The 18779-nt window shown below is 35.9% G+C and overlaps 1 protein-coding gene across 1 annotated transcript in view; it reads right to left on the bottom strand.

Moving 5' to 3' along the window:
* CUL5 (cullin 5) overlaps positions 1-18779 on the bottom strand; it is a 91322-nt gene that overhangs the window by 50734 nt on the left and 21809 nt on the right. The window contains exon 3 of the mRNA XM_004427370.3: positions 7060-7159. Within this exon, the coding sequence (XP_004427427.1) occupies positions 7060-7159 (100 nt within the window). The remainder of the gene's footprint in view (positions 1-7059; positions 7160-18779) is intronic.

The raw sequence follows: 18779 nt of genomic DNA, 5'->3' as shown, positions 1-18779 counted from the left end.
CTAATTTACTTTCTGTGTCTATATACTTGCCGGTTCTGGACTTTCATATGAATGGAATCATATAATATGTAGACTTTTATGACTAGCTTCTTTCATGTGGCACTGTTTTCAAGGCTTAACCAAGTCGTAGCATGTATCAGTACTTTAAATTCCTTTTTATGGTTGACTACTATTTCATTTTACAGATATACTATATTTTGTTTATCTGTTTGCCCACTGAGGGATTTTGGGGTTGTTTCCACCCTTTGGCTATCATAATTAATGCTGCTATAAATGTCTGTGTACCAAAAAAAAAAATGCTCACAAAAACTTGTGCACACTCCCCAAGAAAAAAAGAGAGAGGACTCTAATAAAATCAGAAATGAAAGAGGAGATGCTACAACTGATATCACAGATATACAGAGGATCGTAAGACTACTACTAATTATACACCAACAAATCTGACAACCTAGGAGAAATGGATAAATTCCTAGAAACATACAATCTACCAAGACTGAATCATGAAGAAATAGAAAATCTGAACAGATTGATTACTGGTAAAGAGATTGAATCAGTAATCAAAAACTTCCCAACAAACAAAAGACCAGCACCAGATGGCTTCCCAGGTGAATTTTATCACACATTTAAAGAAGAATTAATACCATCCTTCTTAAATTCTTCCAAAAAATAGAATAGGAGGGAACACTTGAAACTCATTTTACAAGGCTAGCACTACTCTGATACCAAAACCAGACCAGGGTGCCACAAGAAAAGAAAATTACAGGTCAATATCCCCGATGAATGTAGATGCAAAACTCTCAAACAAAATATTAGCAAACCAATCTCTACAGTACATTACAAGGATCATACAGCATCATCAAGTGGGATTTATTCCAGGGATGCAAGGATGGGTCAACATCCACAAATCAACCAATGTGATATATACCACATTAACAAAATGAAGGATAAAAATCATATGATCTTCTCAACAGATGCAGAAAAAGCATTTGAAAAAATTCAACATCAATTTATGATAAAAACTCTCAACAAAGAGGGTACAGAGGGAACATACCTCACCATAATAAAGGACATTACAGTCGGCCCTCCGTATCCACAGGTTCTGCATCCACAAATTCAACCAACCACAGACCAAAAGGCTTAGGGTGGTTGTGTCTGTACTAAATGTACAGACATTTTCTTGTCATTATTCCCTAAACAATACAGTATAACAACTATTTACATAGCATTTACATTGTATTAGGTATTATAAGTAATCTGGAGATGATTTAAAGTATACGGGAGGATGTATACAGGTTATATGCAAATACTATGCCATTCTATACAAGGGACTTGAGCATCTGTGAATTTTGGTATCTATGGTGGGCCCTGGAACCAATCCGCCATGGATACTGAGGGGTGACTGTATATGACAAGCCCACAGTTAACATCATATTCAATGGTGAAGAGCTAAAAGCTTTTTCTCTAAGATCAGGAACAAGACAAGGATGCTCACTCTCACCACTCCCATTCAACACAATACTGGAAGTCCTAGCTAGAGCAATTAGGCAAGAAAAGGAAATAAAAGGCATCCAAATTGGAAAGGAAGAAATAAAACGGTCATTATTTCCAGATGACATGATTTTATATATAGAAAACCCTAAAGACTCTGCCAAAAAACCGTTAGAACTAATAAACAAATTTAATATTAAAAGTTGCATTGAACAAAATCAATATATAAAAATCTGTTGCAGGGCCGGCCCCGTGGCTTGGTGGTTAAGTACGTACACTCCACTGCTGGCGGCCCGGGTTCGGATCCCGGGCGTGCACCGACGCACCACTTCTCCGGCCATGCTGAGGCCGAGTCCCACATACAGCAACTAGAAGGCTGTGCAACTATGACATACAACTATCTACTGGTGCTTTGGGGGGAAAAAATAAATAAATAAATAATTTAAAAAATAAAAAATAAAAATCTGTTGCATTTCTATATACTAATAATGAACTATCAAAAAGAAAAATTAAGAAAATAATCCCATTTACAATTGAATCAAAAAGAATAAAATACCTAGCAATAAAATTAACCAAGGAGGTGAAAGACCTACACTGACAACTATAAGGCATTGATGAAAGAAATTGAAGAGGACAAAAATAAATGAAAAGATATTCTGTGCTCATGAATTGAAAGAATATTCTTAAAATGTCCATACAACCCAAAGCAATCTACACATTCAATGCAATCCCTAACAAAATTCCAATGGCACTTTTCACAGAAATAGAACAAACAATCCTAAAATCTGTATGGAACCACAAAAGACCTTGAATAGGCAAAGCAATCTTGAGAAAGAAAAACAAAGCTGGAGTCATCACACTCTCTGATTTCAAACTATAATACAAAGCTATAGTAATCAAAATAGTATGGTACTAGCATAAAAACGGACACGTAGATCAATGGAACAGAATAGAGAGCCTAGAAATAAACCCTCACATATATGGTCAATTTATTTATGACAACAAGCGAAGAATATACAATGGGGAAAGAACAGTCTCTTCAATAAATGGTGTTGGGAAAACTGGACAACCACACACAAAAAAATGAAACTGGACCACTATCTTACATCATACACAAAAATTAACTCAAAATGGATTAAAGACTTGAATGTAAGACCTAAAACCATAAAACTGCTAAAAGAAAACATAGGTGGTAAGCTCCTTGACATTGGTCTTGGCAATGACTTTTTGGATTTGACACCAAAAGCAAAGATAACAAAAGCAAAAATAAACAAGGGAAATTACATCAAACTAGAAAGCTTCTGCACATCAAAGGAAACCATCAACAAAATAAAAAGGCAACCTACTGAATGGGAGAAAATATTTGCAATTTTCCATATCCAATAAGGGGTTAATATCCAAAATATATAAAGAACTCATACAACTAAATAACAACAACAACAAAAAAACCCTCAATCCAATTAAAAACCAGGCAGAGTATCTGAACAGACATATTTTCAAAGACAGATGGATGGCCAACAGGTACATGACAAGATGCTCAACATTATTAATCATCAGGGAAATGCAAATCAAAACCACAATGAGATATCACCTCACACCTGTTAGAAAGGCTATTATCAAAAAGACTAGAGGGGCCGGCCCGGTGGCGCAAGCGGTTAAGTGCGCGCGCTCCGCTGCGGCGGCCCGGGGTTCGCTGGTTTGGATCCCGGGCGCGCACCGACGCACTGCTTGGCAAGCCATGCTGTGGCGGCGTCCCATATAAAGTGGAGGAAGATGGGCACAGATGTTAGCCCAGGGCCGTCTTCCTCAGCAAAAAAAGAGGAGGATTGGCGGATGTTAGCACAGGGCTGATCTCCTCACCAAAAAAAAAAAAAAAAAAAAAAAAAAAAGACTAGAAATAACAAGTGTTGGTGAGGATGTATGAGAAAAGGGAACTCTTGTGCACAGTTCACGGGAATGTAAACTGGTGCAGCCACTATGGAAAACAGTATGGAGATTGCTCAAAAAATTCAGAATGATCCAGCAACTCCACTTCTGGGTATATATCCAAAGAAAATGAAAACACTAATGGGAAAAGATATACAACTGGCCCTCGGTATCTGCAGATGTGGAATCCGTGGATACGGAGGGCTGACAAAGGGACTTGAGTATCTGTGGATTTTGGTATCCATGGGGGTCCTGGAACCAATCTCCTGCGAATACCAAGGGACAACTGTATGCACCCTCATGTTCACTGCAGCATTATTTGCAATAGCCAAGATATGGAAACAACCTAAATGTCCATCAATGAATGAATGGATAAAAATATATATATATATATATACACACACAATGGAATATTACTCAGCCATTAAAAAGAATGAAACCCTGTCAGTTGGGCCAACATGGATGGACCTTGAGGGTATTATGCTAAGTGAAACAAGTCAGACAAAGACAAATATTGTATGATCTCACTTATACACAAAATCTAAAAACAAAAACAAAACAAGCTCACAGGTACAGAGAATAGACTGACAGTTGTCAAATGGGGGCTGGGGCAAAATGGGTGAAGGGAGTCAAAAGGTACAAACTCCCAGTTATAAAATAAATAAGTCATGGGGATGTAATGTATAATATGGTGACTATAGTTAATAATACTGTATTGCATATATGAAAGTTGCTAAGAGAGGCTATCTTAAAAGTTATCACAAGAAAAATAAATTTTGTAACTATGTATGGTGACAGATGTTAACAAAACTTACTGTGATGCTCATCTGCAATATACACAAATATTAAATCATTATGCTGTACGCCTTAAACTAACTATAATGTTATATTTCAATTATATCTCAATTAAAAAAAAACGTGCACAAATGTTCATAGCAGCATTATTCAAAATAGACAAAAAGTGGTAACAACTCAAATGTCCATCAATGATGAACAGATAAACAAAATGTGGTATAGCCATACGATGGAATTTTATTCAGCCATAAAAAGGAATGAAATACGGATAAATGCTATAACATAGATGAACCCTGAAAACATTATCCTAAGCGAAGAAGCCAGTGATGAAAGGCCACATATTGAATGATTCCATTTATAGGAAATGTCCAGAATAAAAAAATTCATAGGGATAGAAAGTAACTTAGTGGTTGCCAGGGTTTGCGGGGATGGGGTAATGGGGGAATAACTGTTAATGGGTACAGACTTTCTATGGGGGGGTGATGAAAATGTTCTAGAATTAGGGAGTGATGGACGCACAACTTTTTGAATATACTAAAACCCACTGAATCGTACACTTCAAGAGGGTGAATTTTCTGGAATGTGAATTATATATCAATTTTTTTAAAAGATGGTGGAGTATATTTCTCCAACACTGGAGTTTGGGCTGGTCCTGTGACTTGCTTTGACCAAAAAGAATGCAGCAGATGTGACAATGTGAGACTTTTGAGCCAAGACCAAGAAGAGATCTTATAGATTCCACTAACACCTCAAAGGCTGGTTTCCTTGAGAATGAAAAACCACGTGAGGGGAGAGAGGCTCAGATGGAAGCCAGCACCAAATGCCAGGTATGTGAGAAAAGCTCTCTTCAAAAATCTAGTCTTGGCAGAGTTGCCAGCTGACTGCTGCCACGTTAATAAGCTAAGGCAAAATCAGGTGAGCCTAACCCAAATTCGTAAACCATAGAATTATCAGGAAATAAAATAGCTATGTTGATCTAAAAAAAAAAAAAAAAAAATTCAACAGCCTAATAACCTCTGAAGCACTGTACATTTATTTTTACTTCTCTTTTTTGTCATTTTAAATAATGCTATAATAAACATTTTAATGCATATTGCCTTTCCTGTTTGGGAGATTTGGTCCTTCCTAACAAGATAAGCTCAATTAGTTTAGTAATTGACTAGTAAAATAACTCACACAAAGCTAGATTTTCCTAAATCTTTTAAAATCACACACCCATGTTTGGCATTGCTAGTCCCACAATTTAACTGCTCTGAATTAGTGGCACTAAATCCCACCCTCAGGTTCTTGCTGAGGTCTACATTCCAAACTTTACTGGGTCATGTTACAGTGAAACTCCTAGCATATTTTGTTTTCTAGTGTGAAGTATATTTTTAAACATTTGTTAACAATATCTAAGATGATTCTCTATGAGCCCATTTCCAGAAACTGAAGAACAAGGCTTTGTCAATTTGAAAAAAACATAATTTATCTTCACCAAAAGCCTTAAACAGATAAGCTGATGTGCTTTCCAATACAAGCGGAAACTATTTGTAAATCAGTTCTAGCACCAAAAATACAGTTTTGGTTAAATTGTGATACTGAAACATTTAATTTTTCCAAGCAAAGCCTGAAAATATGATTTATTTTTATTAAAAGATAATTTTCTATAAAACTGTAATTTTTTTGAAATCACTTATCAAGATGGCAGAATTAATGCTGTTAACAAAACATTTCATTTCGTAAGTTTTTTTTTTTTTTTTAAGATTTTATTTATTTTTTTATTTTTTCCCCCCAAAGCCCCAGTGGATAGTTGTATGTCGTAGTTGCACATCCTTCTAGTTGCTGTATGCGGGACTCGGCCTCAGGATGAACGGAGAAGTGGTGTCTCGATGCGCACCCAGGATCTGAACCCAGGCCACCAGCATCGCAGTGCGCGCACTTAACCACCAAGCCACAGGGCCGGCCCTCATTTCGTAAGTTAATACCCAATGTGATATCATTCTTATTTCATCACGGTAGTGGCCACTAGCAGAATTAAATATATACCAATCATATACTCAATTTCAATATCTTCAAGTCATATATAGAAAAAATTCATTTTTAATTCCAGCTGTTAAGCTGCTATTATTATTTAATAAGATTTCTAACAGACAACTTTTACTAATGTTGTATAAGACACTGATATAAAAATTCAACTAAAGAATAAGAAATTCTAGCTCTCTAGCTTTCAAACTTCATTTTATAGAAAGGAAAATAATCTCATGTCCTTAGGCTCTTCTTCTAAGTGGTAAGGGATGCATTAGTGATGCCATAGTTGATTCGAAATAATACTTTATCTCTGCATTATACCTCTGCATTAATTTTTTTCCAAAGACAAAGGTGTTAGACAAATAAAGACAAAACAAACAAAACTAGCTCTTCCATAATTGACCTAATGCCTAAATGAGCTTTGTCTTCATTTTAATAATATTAAACACTTACACAGTCAGACAAGCATCTGGAATTGAAGAAAATTACTGTCAACTTGAGAAGAGCTATTAGTCACAAGAAAAAAAATAGATTTATGTGGACTGACATACGGCCAAAAAATAACGGCAATGGGGACTTCTAATGAACATATAAAAAACTGAATTCTTTATAGCATCTTTTAATAGAGAATAATAATGTACTCTCTTGAAAGAAATGTCACTGAGGGGGGAAAAAATCAACAAATGACAATCATTCATTAAAAAATTTCTTTAACAAACTGTCAGAAGTCAATGTGATATTTTAAAATTACTTCAGGAAGTCCTACATTCAAAATCAGAAAATATGATATTCTCTGAGTAAAGTCTTAAAATAAACTTAATATAAAGATGTAGAACTTACTGCCTGGGCTTGCTTAATAAACTCAAGAATATCTTCTTTTAAAGCCTGATGAATCTTTGCTGGGCCTTTATCATCCCAGAGACAGACTGCATGCACATCCCTGTAAAAATAAAGCAAGTAAACAAACATTAACACTGGAACAAAAACAAAGACAAAACTTAAGTTCTGTTTTAATACAATTTCCATGGGTCATGCTAGACCAAGCTAAGGGTACATGAATCCATTCATCTGAACCAAGCATTCTTCATAAGTTCTCACACACACATTTGTCTCTATTTTTATTTTCTTTGTCATTATTTTCCTTAAATCTCTGCTACCTACTGTATAAAATATTTTTAATTATAAAAGCAGGTTTCCATCTCCCAATCCCACTCCCCAAAGTTAACTATTAATATTTTCTTGTGCAAAGACAAGTATAAATCTTTTTACTTCAACACAATATATGTAAACTATTCTATCTTTTTAAAAAAAATTAGCAATTTAAATCCTGTTACAGCGAATCTCCTAGCTTCTCCCATATATTCATTACATTTATACATCAATTACTACTGTCTCTTTTATTTAAAAAAGAAAAAAAAACAAAAGCTCTCATAAATTGGTGTACAAAAATTTGAACTTATAAAGCTGACATTTTACCCAAAGGTCATTCATTATAGAAATATATTTAACATGAATACAAGTTCACAAAGTTAATTTCTTAATTACCAAGTTGTAGAGCAAGGAAACATAACAAAAGGATAGAGTCTTATATTGAGGATTCTTTTATTCAAAAACTGTTCCCCAGTGACTTATTCAGTACCCTACGGAGCCCCTGCTATAAAAAAAGTCAAAGAAATCAAAATAAAACATCTCCAGAATTGTAATATTATAACAATAGCCAAATAGTTTGTTTTATATTCAGATTCTTAGGAACATGATTATAGCCCACAGTTTTGTCTGCATATTAATTTGAACTTGCTTTTGTCATTTGTTAAATTCAGCTTAATAGTGGTATCTGACCCAGTGCCTAGGATGCAGTAAGCATGCAAGTATTTATTAAAATAACAACATAATATGTAACATCTAACTGCCTACTATGCGCCAGATACTATTCTAAGCTGTTTTAACTCATTTAACATTCACAGTAACTCTGAAGTAGTACTATTTTTATCACTATTTTACAGATGGGGAAACTGAGGCAAAGAAAGGTTAAGTATAACCAAGATCACACAGCTAATATATGATGGAACCAGGCAACTGGGATCCAGAGTCCACACCAAACCATTTCCCCAAATTTACTCTTGTACCTCTCCAATCCATTCAACAAACAGTAGCCAAAGTGATCTTCATAAAATTCACATCACATCATATTACTTCTATATTTAAAATCCTGCAATGGTTTCCCACTGTTCTTGGAATAAAGTACAAACTGGTTAACTGACCCCTGTAATACCTCTGCAACCTTATGTCATGACTAAAGGAATCTATAGTCTAAAAAGAAAAAACTGATACAAAAATAGATTAATTATAATTCAATATGTTTACAACTATTATGCATATAAACACAAGATTGTTTAGAAACCCAAGGAGAGGGTGAGAGTGCAAGTGAGAGGTAGAAAAGAAAAGAGAAGGCTCCCTAGAAGAGTTGATTCCTGAGTTTAATCTCAAAGAACAAGTAGGAGTTTGCCAGGCAAAGGTGCGAGAAGGTTGAGGAAGGATATTTTATGAAGAAGTAACAATATGAGTAAAGAATTGTGGGTCACTATGGTGTTTCCAGTGAACTATAAACAAATCAATGTGGTTAGTGTGTCAAGTGTGAAGTAGAGAGTGATAAACAAGAAACTGGGCAAACTAACCCTCTTTTTTAGCCCCTGTGTTCAATCATAGTCCTATTGTAACCATCACCTAAGTGTCTCTCCAATTTGGACACTTCCATCTATCATCACTACCACAGTCAAAATTACCATCATCTCTTACTTAGTTTACTATAACAAAAACTAATGTGTATTGACAGCTTACTATGTGCCAGGCACTTTACACATATTGACTCGTGTTAGTTTAGGTCTTCTGAGAAGAAGATGAGATTAGACATGCAAGAGAGTTATTGAGGGAAACATCTGTGAGGGAAAATGGGAAGTCAGCTAGAGGAAGCTGGGCAAGTGATAAGACCACAATGCTGGTCTGATCCCTGTAGTAAACAGTAGGAAGGAAGGTTGGGTAGTAAGAGTCTTCAGACTGCAGTGCAGTTCTAAAAAAGTTTGATAAAGCTGTCAGAGAGTTTTGGAGCAAAAGTCACCCATCAGAGCAGTCCCATGCCTTAGTATCCTTGCCGTACTCAAACCACTGCTGGGTACATGTCAGAAGGGCTCAAATGTGACTTGAGTCTCATAAGGCAAGAGGGAACAGTATGACGAAGGATGAGAGATTGGGCAGCTTCCTAGAAATCTTACCCAAGAAAGAGTCAAACTTGTGATCAATTTAGTACCTCTCCAGCTCCCTTTCCTCAACCTCCAGGTACTCCTATGTGTTGCTACCTCAGGGAAGAATGTCTTCAATACACTCTTTATTATTCAAAACACAGTACTACTCACCACCACATAATAGAACGTGTCAAGTCTCCTGGTCAATTTTCATACATATTTTGAGGAACGTATTATAAGATACTTGAGGAATGTACTATGATAATACCCTTCAAGCCCTCTATGTTCCTCTCCTTAATCCTACTCTCTTCCATCCTTCCCCAGAAGTAACCAAGCCTGAATTTGTTATTTTTTTCAAGTTTTACAACATACTATCAGGATTTCTGAACTTTACAGAAATTGTATCAATTTTTTTTAGATAATTTTTTCACTCAATATTGCTTCTGATATTTACCCATACAGATAGTTCTAGTTCATGTTAGTTCAGATAAAGATCTGTTATATCAAGTGACAAACAACATTAAAGGGAAGGAGTAACAGCAAGCAATAAACATATGAAATTAAGTGTGAATAAATAAGAACACGCTCTCTTGGAATCTATAACCAAAGTGCTTTTAAAAAGGGACATGCTATAAGGGAAATTCTTTTTAAATATTTAATCATATTAGAAAAATCAGGGAGTTGGGGAGTGGGAGAGTGACAAAGTAAAAGTTTTTTCAAAGGTTTCAAGGAAACAGAGAGAAGAGATGAAAGAAGAAAAAAGAGGTAGGAAGTATCCCAAAGGTTTCAACTTCCTTGGGTAGACAGGAAGTAAAAGAGAAATAGTGTGATTTTGGTGTGAAAAATAGGTATTTTGCTTTTAACTCACAGTAACACCATATGCTTCTGACTGAGAATGAGCAACAGGAAAGTAACCATTAATGGAAGTGAATTTTCAGGTTAATAAAAAGAAAGAAAAGGAAAAAGGAGGAAACAATTATAGCTAATAAGTGATAAATTTATAGAAGCAATAAAAACAAGAATATTAGTTATAACATTAAGCCTGAACTGAATAAATTATCTCATCAGAAGACAGTATCCTTTCAAAAGGATAAATATTGTATGATTCCACTTACATGAGGTACCTAGAAGAGGCAAATTCATAGAGACAAAAAGTAGAATGGAGGTTTCCAAGGGCTGGGGGAAGGGGTTACAGGGAGTTACTGTTTAATGGGTACAGAGCTTCTGTTTGGGATGATGAAGAAGTTCTAAAAATGCATAGTGTTGATGTTTGCACAACATTGTCAATGCACTCAATGCCACCGAATTGCACACTTAAAAATGGCTAAGATGGTAAATTTTATGTCACGTATATTTTACCAAAAAAAATTTTTAATGCAAAAAAAAAAGAAAGAAACAAAGAAAGAAAGAAAAGACAGTGTGTCTTAGATACTAGGCAAACACAAACCAAAAGAGAGCAGGGTGGCAATACTAAAATCATCCAAAGACGAATCCAAGGTTAAAGGAACTAGAGAGAAGAAACATGATACAATGATTAAAAGCACTATTTATGAAGATATGTCTATCTATTCACACCAAATATATATATATACACATATCAAAATATAAACAAAAACAATTAGAAATTTAAGAACTTGATAAAATACAGTGAAATACTTTAAAACATCCTTGTATCAGTCAGGATGCACTCAGCTGAAAACAATATTAAACACAATTAACAGTGGCTTAGATTATTTGGTTATTTTTTCTTTTATATAACAAGAAGTCTATCTAGAGGTAGGTAATTGCTGATGTTTGTTCAGAGATTCACCAGGATCCTTCTCTCACCACTCTGTCATCTTAGCATGCTAGCCTCTTATCCCTCTGATTGTTAAAGAGGGAAAACAGAGGACAGCGCCAGGCACATCTAGAAAGCAAAAACTTTCCCAGAAGCCCTCCCGTAGACCTACTTGCCAGAATTGTGTCACATGGCACCCTAGCAGCAAGGGAGGACAAAGAACGGAATATTAAATCATCCAGCCTCTATAGTTGAAGGGACACAAGGCAGAGAGAACCGAGAATGGGTATGGCTTAGCTAATCAGCAGTGTCTATCATAAAATGTCTCAACATTTGAAAATCTAGAAGAAAAAAAACTAAGGACATAGAGGAATTTAAAAATACAATTAACTGATTTACTAGACAGAGATTCTTGTAAATCTCAAAAAGATAACTTTTTCCTAAGACCATATGTACACATACAAAATTTTAAAGAAAGTATTTTTATGGGCTATTTCTCTGATAATAATCCATAAATAGGTAAATAGACAAATTAGTGATCAAAAAAACCTTCACTATCGGGGCTGGCCTGGTGGCGCAAGCGGGTAAGTGCGCACGCTCTGCTGCGGTGGCCCGGGGTTCACCAGTTCAGAGCCCGGGCGTGCATCAATGCACTGCTTGTCAAGCCATGCTGTGGTGGCGTCCCATATAAAGTAGAGGACGATGGGCACGGATGTTAGCTCTGGGCCAATCTTCCTCAGCGAAAAGAGGAGGACTGGCATCAGATGTTAGCTCAGTGCTGATCTTCCTTACAAAAAAAAACCAAAAAACTTCACTATCTAGAAATTAAGTTCCTAGATAATGCATGGATTAAAGAAAAAAATTACTAACAATCAAGAAAGCAATAAAAAGGAAAACACTTCATACCACAAAACCTACGGTAGCAATAAAAGCAGTATTAAGAAAAAAATGTATATCCTTGAATGCTTTCACTTTAAAGAAAAATATAAAAAATAATAAAAGAACTAAGAATTCAGTAAAAGAACTGAGAAACCAAAAAAAGAACAAAATAAATCATAGAAACCAGAAAGAAAACATTAATAAAGAAGCAAATTATAAATCTGATGAGCAAAAATGGAATATTATTCTTTCCAAAGAACTAATTTTTGCCTTTTTTCTTTTCTCTATTGCACAATTATTTTGTATTTCATTAATTTTGGTTTTTGCCTTTCTTTTTTTGTCTTTCCTTCCTTCTAGTTTCTTTAGGTTTAATTTGCTGTTTTTTTCTCATTTCTTGAAATGAAAACATCTTTTTTTTCTAATATACGCATTGAAGGGTATAAACTTAGCATTCAAGCACTGCTTAGGTGGATCTGACAAGTTTTGACATGATGTATCATATCAGAGTAATTTTTACAACCTGGTTATGTGAAAAGACCTATAAAACAGATCAACTCCTCAAGAGCCAGATTAAAGAAAAATATGTAAGAGCAGGGATGAAAAACGAGATACATAGGGGCCGGTATCATATCAGAGTAATTTTTACAACTTGGTTATGTGAAAAGACCTATAAAATGGATCAACTACTTAAGAGCCAGATTAAAGAAAAATATGTAGGAGTAGGGATGAAAAATGAGATACATAGGGGTCAGCCCCGTGGTGTAGTGGTTAAGTGCCTGCGCTCCGCTGCTGGCGGCCCAGGTTTTGATCCCGGGCGCGCACTGATGCACCACTTGTCAAGCCATGCTGTGGCGGCCTCCCATATAAAGTGGAGGAAGATAGGCACAGATGTTAGCCCAGGGCCAGTCTCCCTCAGCAAAAAGAGGAGGATTGGCATGGATGTTAGCTCAGGGCTGATCTTCCTCACAACAACAACAACAACAACAACAAAAAAAAAAAAAAAAAGAGAGAGATACATAGATAAGTATACTACTTATAATTCTATGGCAACGAATTTCTAAATCTAAAGGAAATTGAAATGACGGGTGCCAAGAGATACTTTGTCTTATTCCTCATTTTAAATGGAATGCTTCCAACATATCATTATTGGGATGATGTCTGCTGCTGGTATACTTACAGATGACCTTTATCAGATGTAAGAATGATCTTTTTATTTTTCTATTTTATTTGGGAAAGCTTATTTATCCCTTTATGCTTTCATCTACTGAGATGATTCATTTCTCATATAATTTTGTCTTTTTCTATTTGTTTTCTGAGTTCAATTTGCATTTCATTTCCTCCTACTTTTGTTGATTTCTCTCCTTCGCTTTTGAATTTTTTATTTATGATTTTTTTTTATAACCCCGAATGGTTGTGTGAGGATATTGAACTCAGTTTGGAGTGTTGTGTTTGTGTTCTGCAGCTTCATAGTTGGTTTCTGTGGGACAATTTTTATCAGCTAAAATGTTTTGATTTGTACTTTTTTGTAGTTTTGGATGGATCATGTCTATTTTTTTCTATTTATATTCATTTTATGGTCAAGAGCACCTCCTTCTGTTTAGTTCAGTAAAGCTCAATTTCTTTAACGGTTGATGTTGGTAACAGTGGAGGAAAGGGTACTTGTTTCATTTCTGCAGGATCCTTAGATCCTCTAAATCCTTACCTGTCTGAAAATATGTTCATCTTGGCTTAAACTTGATTAAAAATTTAATCAAATACATACTAGATTTAAAATAAAATACTAGATTCAAAATAATTTCCTTTCAAAAATAAAATACTAGATTCAAAATAATTTCCCTTCAAACATTAAAGAAAATGTTTCATCAACCTACTACATCCAATTTGGCCAATGAAAAAGAGTAAGGACCATCTGTTTTGTTTGAAAGGGAACTGTTTTTTCTCTGCAAGAATTAGGATTATTTTCTTTTTTTTTTTTAAAGTACTTTTTAAAAAAAAATTGTATTTATTTATTTTCCCCCCAAAGCCCCAGTAGATAGTTGGATGTCATAGCTGCACATCCTTCTAGTTGCTGTATGTGGGATGCGGCCTCAGCATAGCCGGAGAGGCGATGCGTCGGTGCAGGCCCAGGATCTGAACCCGGGCCGCCAGCAGCGGAGCGCACGCACCTAACCGCTAAGCCATGGGGCCGGCCCTAGGATTATTTTCTTTATCCTTGGAATTCTCAAATTCCTTAAGGAAGTGTTTAGGCATGTTTTTCAGCACTTTCAGCACATGAAGACTTGTAGGGATGGGTGGGAAGGGACAAGCGTTTTCAGCCCTGGGAAATTTTCTTCTTATACTTTTGGACTATATCCTCTCCTCTACTATTTCTGTTCTCTCCTTCCAGAACTCCTTTTAAGTGAAAGTTAACCCAATTCTAGATCTATCTTCCATATTTCTTAATTTTTATTCAATTTTCCATACTTTGTCTTTGCTCTACATTCAGGGAGAACTCTTTGGTTTTACTTTTCAAATTACTAATTTAGTCTTTTTTTATTATTTAGCTCTTTTATTTTTTATTTCTAAGATCTCTTCTTTATTTTGACTATTACATTTTCAAAGTAATCTCTTGCATTTTATTCCTCTCTAATGATATGAACTGGAATTTTTTTTTAGTGTTTTTCTAAATCTTGCATCATCTCTCTCCTCTAACTCTGAGATGCAGCCTCTAAGATGGCCCCCAATGAAGCCTGTCTCCTGGTATTCATACCCGTGTATAGTTCTTTCCTACAGTGTACAATCAATTGTCTGTGTGATCAATAGCATACAACAGAAGTGATGGTCTGTCACTTCCAAAATTATGTTATACAACACCATGACTTCTGCCTCGGAAGCACTCTCTCTCACTCTGGGGAAAGCAAGCTGCCACACTCTAAACAGCCTTACGGAGGGTTCCACATGGTGAGGAACTGAGCAGCTAAGAAGAACCCAGACCTGACAACAATCACGTGAGTGAACCTGGAAGAAGATCCTTCTGCTCTAGTTGAATACAGGCCTAGATCTTTTGCTGAGAGCTTAACTGCAACCTCCTGAGAGACCCTGCACTAGAACCATCAATTAAGCTGCTACCAGGTTCCTGACTCTCAGAAACTGTGAGATAATGAATGTTTGTTGTTTTAAGCTGCTAATTTTTAGAGTAATTTTTTATGTAGCAATAGATAACTAATACACAAAAATACAACGAAGAAGGCAGGGAGACAGAAGACTATTATAATCATTCAGATGAGACTGGGGAAAAAGACAGCTAGGATGGAAAGAAGTTCAAGAGATATTTAATAAAAAAATCTGTGAAACCTAGCAATCAATTGGATATGATGGAGTAAAAAAACAGGAGGTTAATGGTAGCTTCCAGATTTTTGGTTTGAGACTATGAATAACAGATTTTTATTACTCTAAATCTGGAGTACTTATGGAACTTAAGAAATAGACATATGTAGGAAACAGTAAGGCCACACGGGTCTGGGAGTTCAACTCAGGAGAATAATCTGGATTGCTTATATAGATATGAGAACTCGGGTAAAAAAAAAGGAAAAAATGGAATTCTGGAGGAAACCAATATTAAAGGTGCACACAAGGATGAGGCAGCTAAGATGACGGAGATGAGGCAGATAATAGAGAAGAAAAACCAGGAAAAAGTGGTGTCATAAAAAACAGCTTAGACAAACATCTTTTAAAAATTACTTAGAGTAACGATGAATTTTCTTTTAAAAATAAGGTCTCACAAATTGAAAATAATACTATTGAATTCTGGCTTCAACTTCACAAACCAGAGTCAAACAAAACAATATGTATCTAAAGCACCCGTTAACTGAGGGAGGTACTGCTCCCTCAGGACATTTGGAAACGCATGACAGCTTTTTTTGTGTTTCAATAATGAGGGGTAGGGAGCAGAGTACACAGGGAGTGTCCACTACTAAAGTTTATGAGGGTGAACACCAGTTTATGAAGGTGATAAACATCCCACAACATGCAGGACAATCTTTTATAACCACCCAAAACGCCAACAGCACTCCTATTAAGAAACAATGATAGAGACTGTGAGAAAAGGGGAGCAAATAGTCAATGTAGTTTAATACCATACATTATTTTAGTACCTCAGATTTAGAAAGATATAAGTAACCTAAATGTTATTAATTAATACAGTTAAATAGGCGAAAATTTGGAAAGGTTTAATTAATGTAGGTCTTGCAATTTTGGTGATGTCATAAGACATACAGGAATCCTTTAACCTAAAAGGACTACATATTGAGCAGCTGTGGGTAACTCCAAGAAGATCAAGAATTTTTTAAAACCATGTGTTGAGGCCACTAACTGTAGCACGTTCAAGGTTATTGACTATTTCTGCTTAGATGTATACTTTAAGCAGGGAAAACCATCACACATACTAGGCTCCTTTTCCCAGTCAGGAGTGCACAGAGAGCAAGCATTATTCTAGATGATAAATCATATTATCAACACAAATTGACAACAATAAAACAAAAAAATTCTACCACATTCAACATATTATTGATAAAATAGTTTAATCAAATAACTTAAGAAAAATATGTATACATGAATGCTATAAAATTTTAAAAGGTCTCAGCTGTTTCTTATTGAACTCTAATTTCACAAAAGGCAGAATTCTGGATATAAGTTAATATTATGCAACAAGTTCTACATTATTTAGGGAAATTTGACTATTTTCTTACGTGATAAAGAGAAAAAATGATCACAACAGCTTAATGTGCATGGATTATTCAGTCACACATCTATAACTCATTGATATAGTACTCCACTAGTGCACAAAAAAATTATAGCATGCCTGAGACTGCTATCCTTAGGAAGACATGGTTGCAAGGCTGGTCCTTGGCTGGCATCTGTAACTTGGATTTTGGGAGAGTTCTCACCATTTCCTGATAAGAATGGCTCGCTGTGCCTAAACTGATCATGTAAGAAATCTGATTTATGTTAAACACTTGCTTTTTGTCTTGAGTCTGAAATCTGGGATCATATCAGGCAGAGGCTGCCTATGTGACCAGCCTCCAGTAAAAACCCTGGGCAGAGTCTTTAATGAGCTTCCCTGGTAGACAGCATTTCACACGTGTTGTCACAAATAGTTGCTGGAGGAATTAAGTGTATCCTGCATGACTCCACTAGGAGAGGATGCTTGGAAACTTATACCTGGTTTCCCCTGGACTTTGCCATACACACCTTTGTTGCATTTTGCTTTGTATCCTTCACTGTAATAAATCATAGCCATGAATACACCTATATGCTGAGTCCCACAAGTCTTCCTAGCAATCACTGAACCTGGGGGTGGTCTTAAGACTGCTGACATGGTTGGTGTCAGAAGTGGGATTCACTAGAACAACTCTGACTCACTGAAATATGTTGAAAGCATTGTTTGGGAAAAGAAAAGATGAAGTGGTAGGATGATGAGCCTTTGCTGCTTAGGTAGCTATGAAATCATCCATGGTATGAAACAGCAGCTGAGTTGCTATCAGTTGTGAGAGGTAAGAGTTACCTATGAAATTTGAAAATGACAGATATAACCCTGGGAGAGTTGCCTCGCTCAATCCCCTGGTTGCTTTTGGCCATGCTGACTACAGTGAGAGGAGAAAAGGCACAGCCTGGGTGTCGCTTTTGGTTTTTGTTCTCACCTCCAAATAGAAGAAAAGGCCCAAAAGTTCCCTAACGTAAGCTTTGGGTGAATAAAAAATGTTGAATGTTTGTTCAACAATGTTCAATGTTGTCCCCTCCTCCAAGCATGAGAAAATAATCGTTAAATTAGATCCCAGGGCCAGAGAAAGCTTTAGATAAACCAAAGGAGAGGAAACCACTCCAGCTGTTTCTTTAGCCTAACTGCTGCTACTGCTGCTGCAGTGACCCTTCCATGCCCCCTGCACTAAAGTCAGGATCTCCCAGCGACTGTAATGTCAATGTTGTAAATACTGAATTTACTGTTAGGGATTTGAATAAATTTGTAATGAGAAACAAGGGGCAGGGGAGATTTAAAAGATGGCTTTGTAGATATTATATCTGGATGAATGATAAATAATGATATAAAATATTATATGCTTGTCCTTTCAAAAATACTGGAGAGACCACCTCGACTGATGATTGGATCAAGAAGATGTGGTATATATATACCAGGGAATACTACTCAGCCATAAAAAACGACAAAATCATCCCATTTGCAACAACATGGATGGACCTGGAGGGTATTATGTTAAGTGAAATAAGCCAGAAAGAGAAAGACAAACTGTATGATCTCACTCTTATGTGGAATATAAACCAACACATGGACAGAGAAAACTGTATTGTGGTTACCAGGGACAATGGGGGTAGGGGGTGGGCACAAGGGGTGAAGGGAGTCATATATATGGTGATGGACAAACAAAAATGTACAACCAAAAATTTCACAATGTTATAAACTATTAAAACATCAATAAAAAAATGGCAAAGGAAAAAAAAATACTAGAGGGATCATATCAATAAGGAGAAGCTGCAAAACAAAAAGTTAGACACAACTTCCTTGCTTCTTACTGCTGGTGAAGGGATTGGAATTTAAACTGTTTGAGTACTGGAAACAGAATAAATCTCTGTAATGGATAATATTTACTATTATTTCTACCTATTGGTATCTC

The sequence above is a fragment of the Ceratotherium simum genome, chromosome 7 (genome assembly GCF_057802395.1).
Source record: "Ceratotherium simum simum isolate JZ-2026a chromosome 7, ASM5780239v1, whole genome shotgun sequence".
Classification (NCBI taxonomy): domain Eukaryota; kingdom Metazoa; phylum Chordata; class Mammalia; order Perissodactyla; family Rhinocerotidae; genus Ceratotherium; species Ceratotherium simum.
This window is presented reverse-complemented; position numbering and strand designations above follow the sequence as displayed.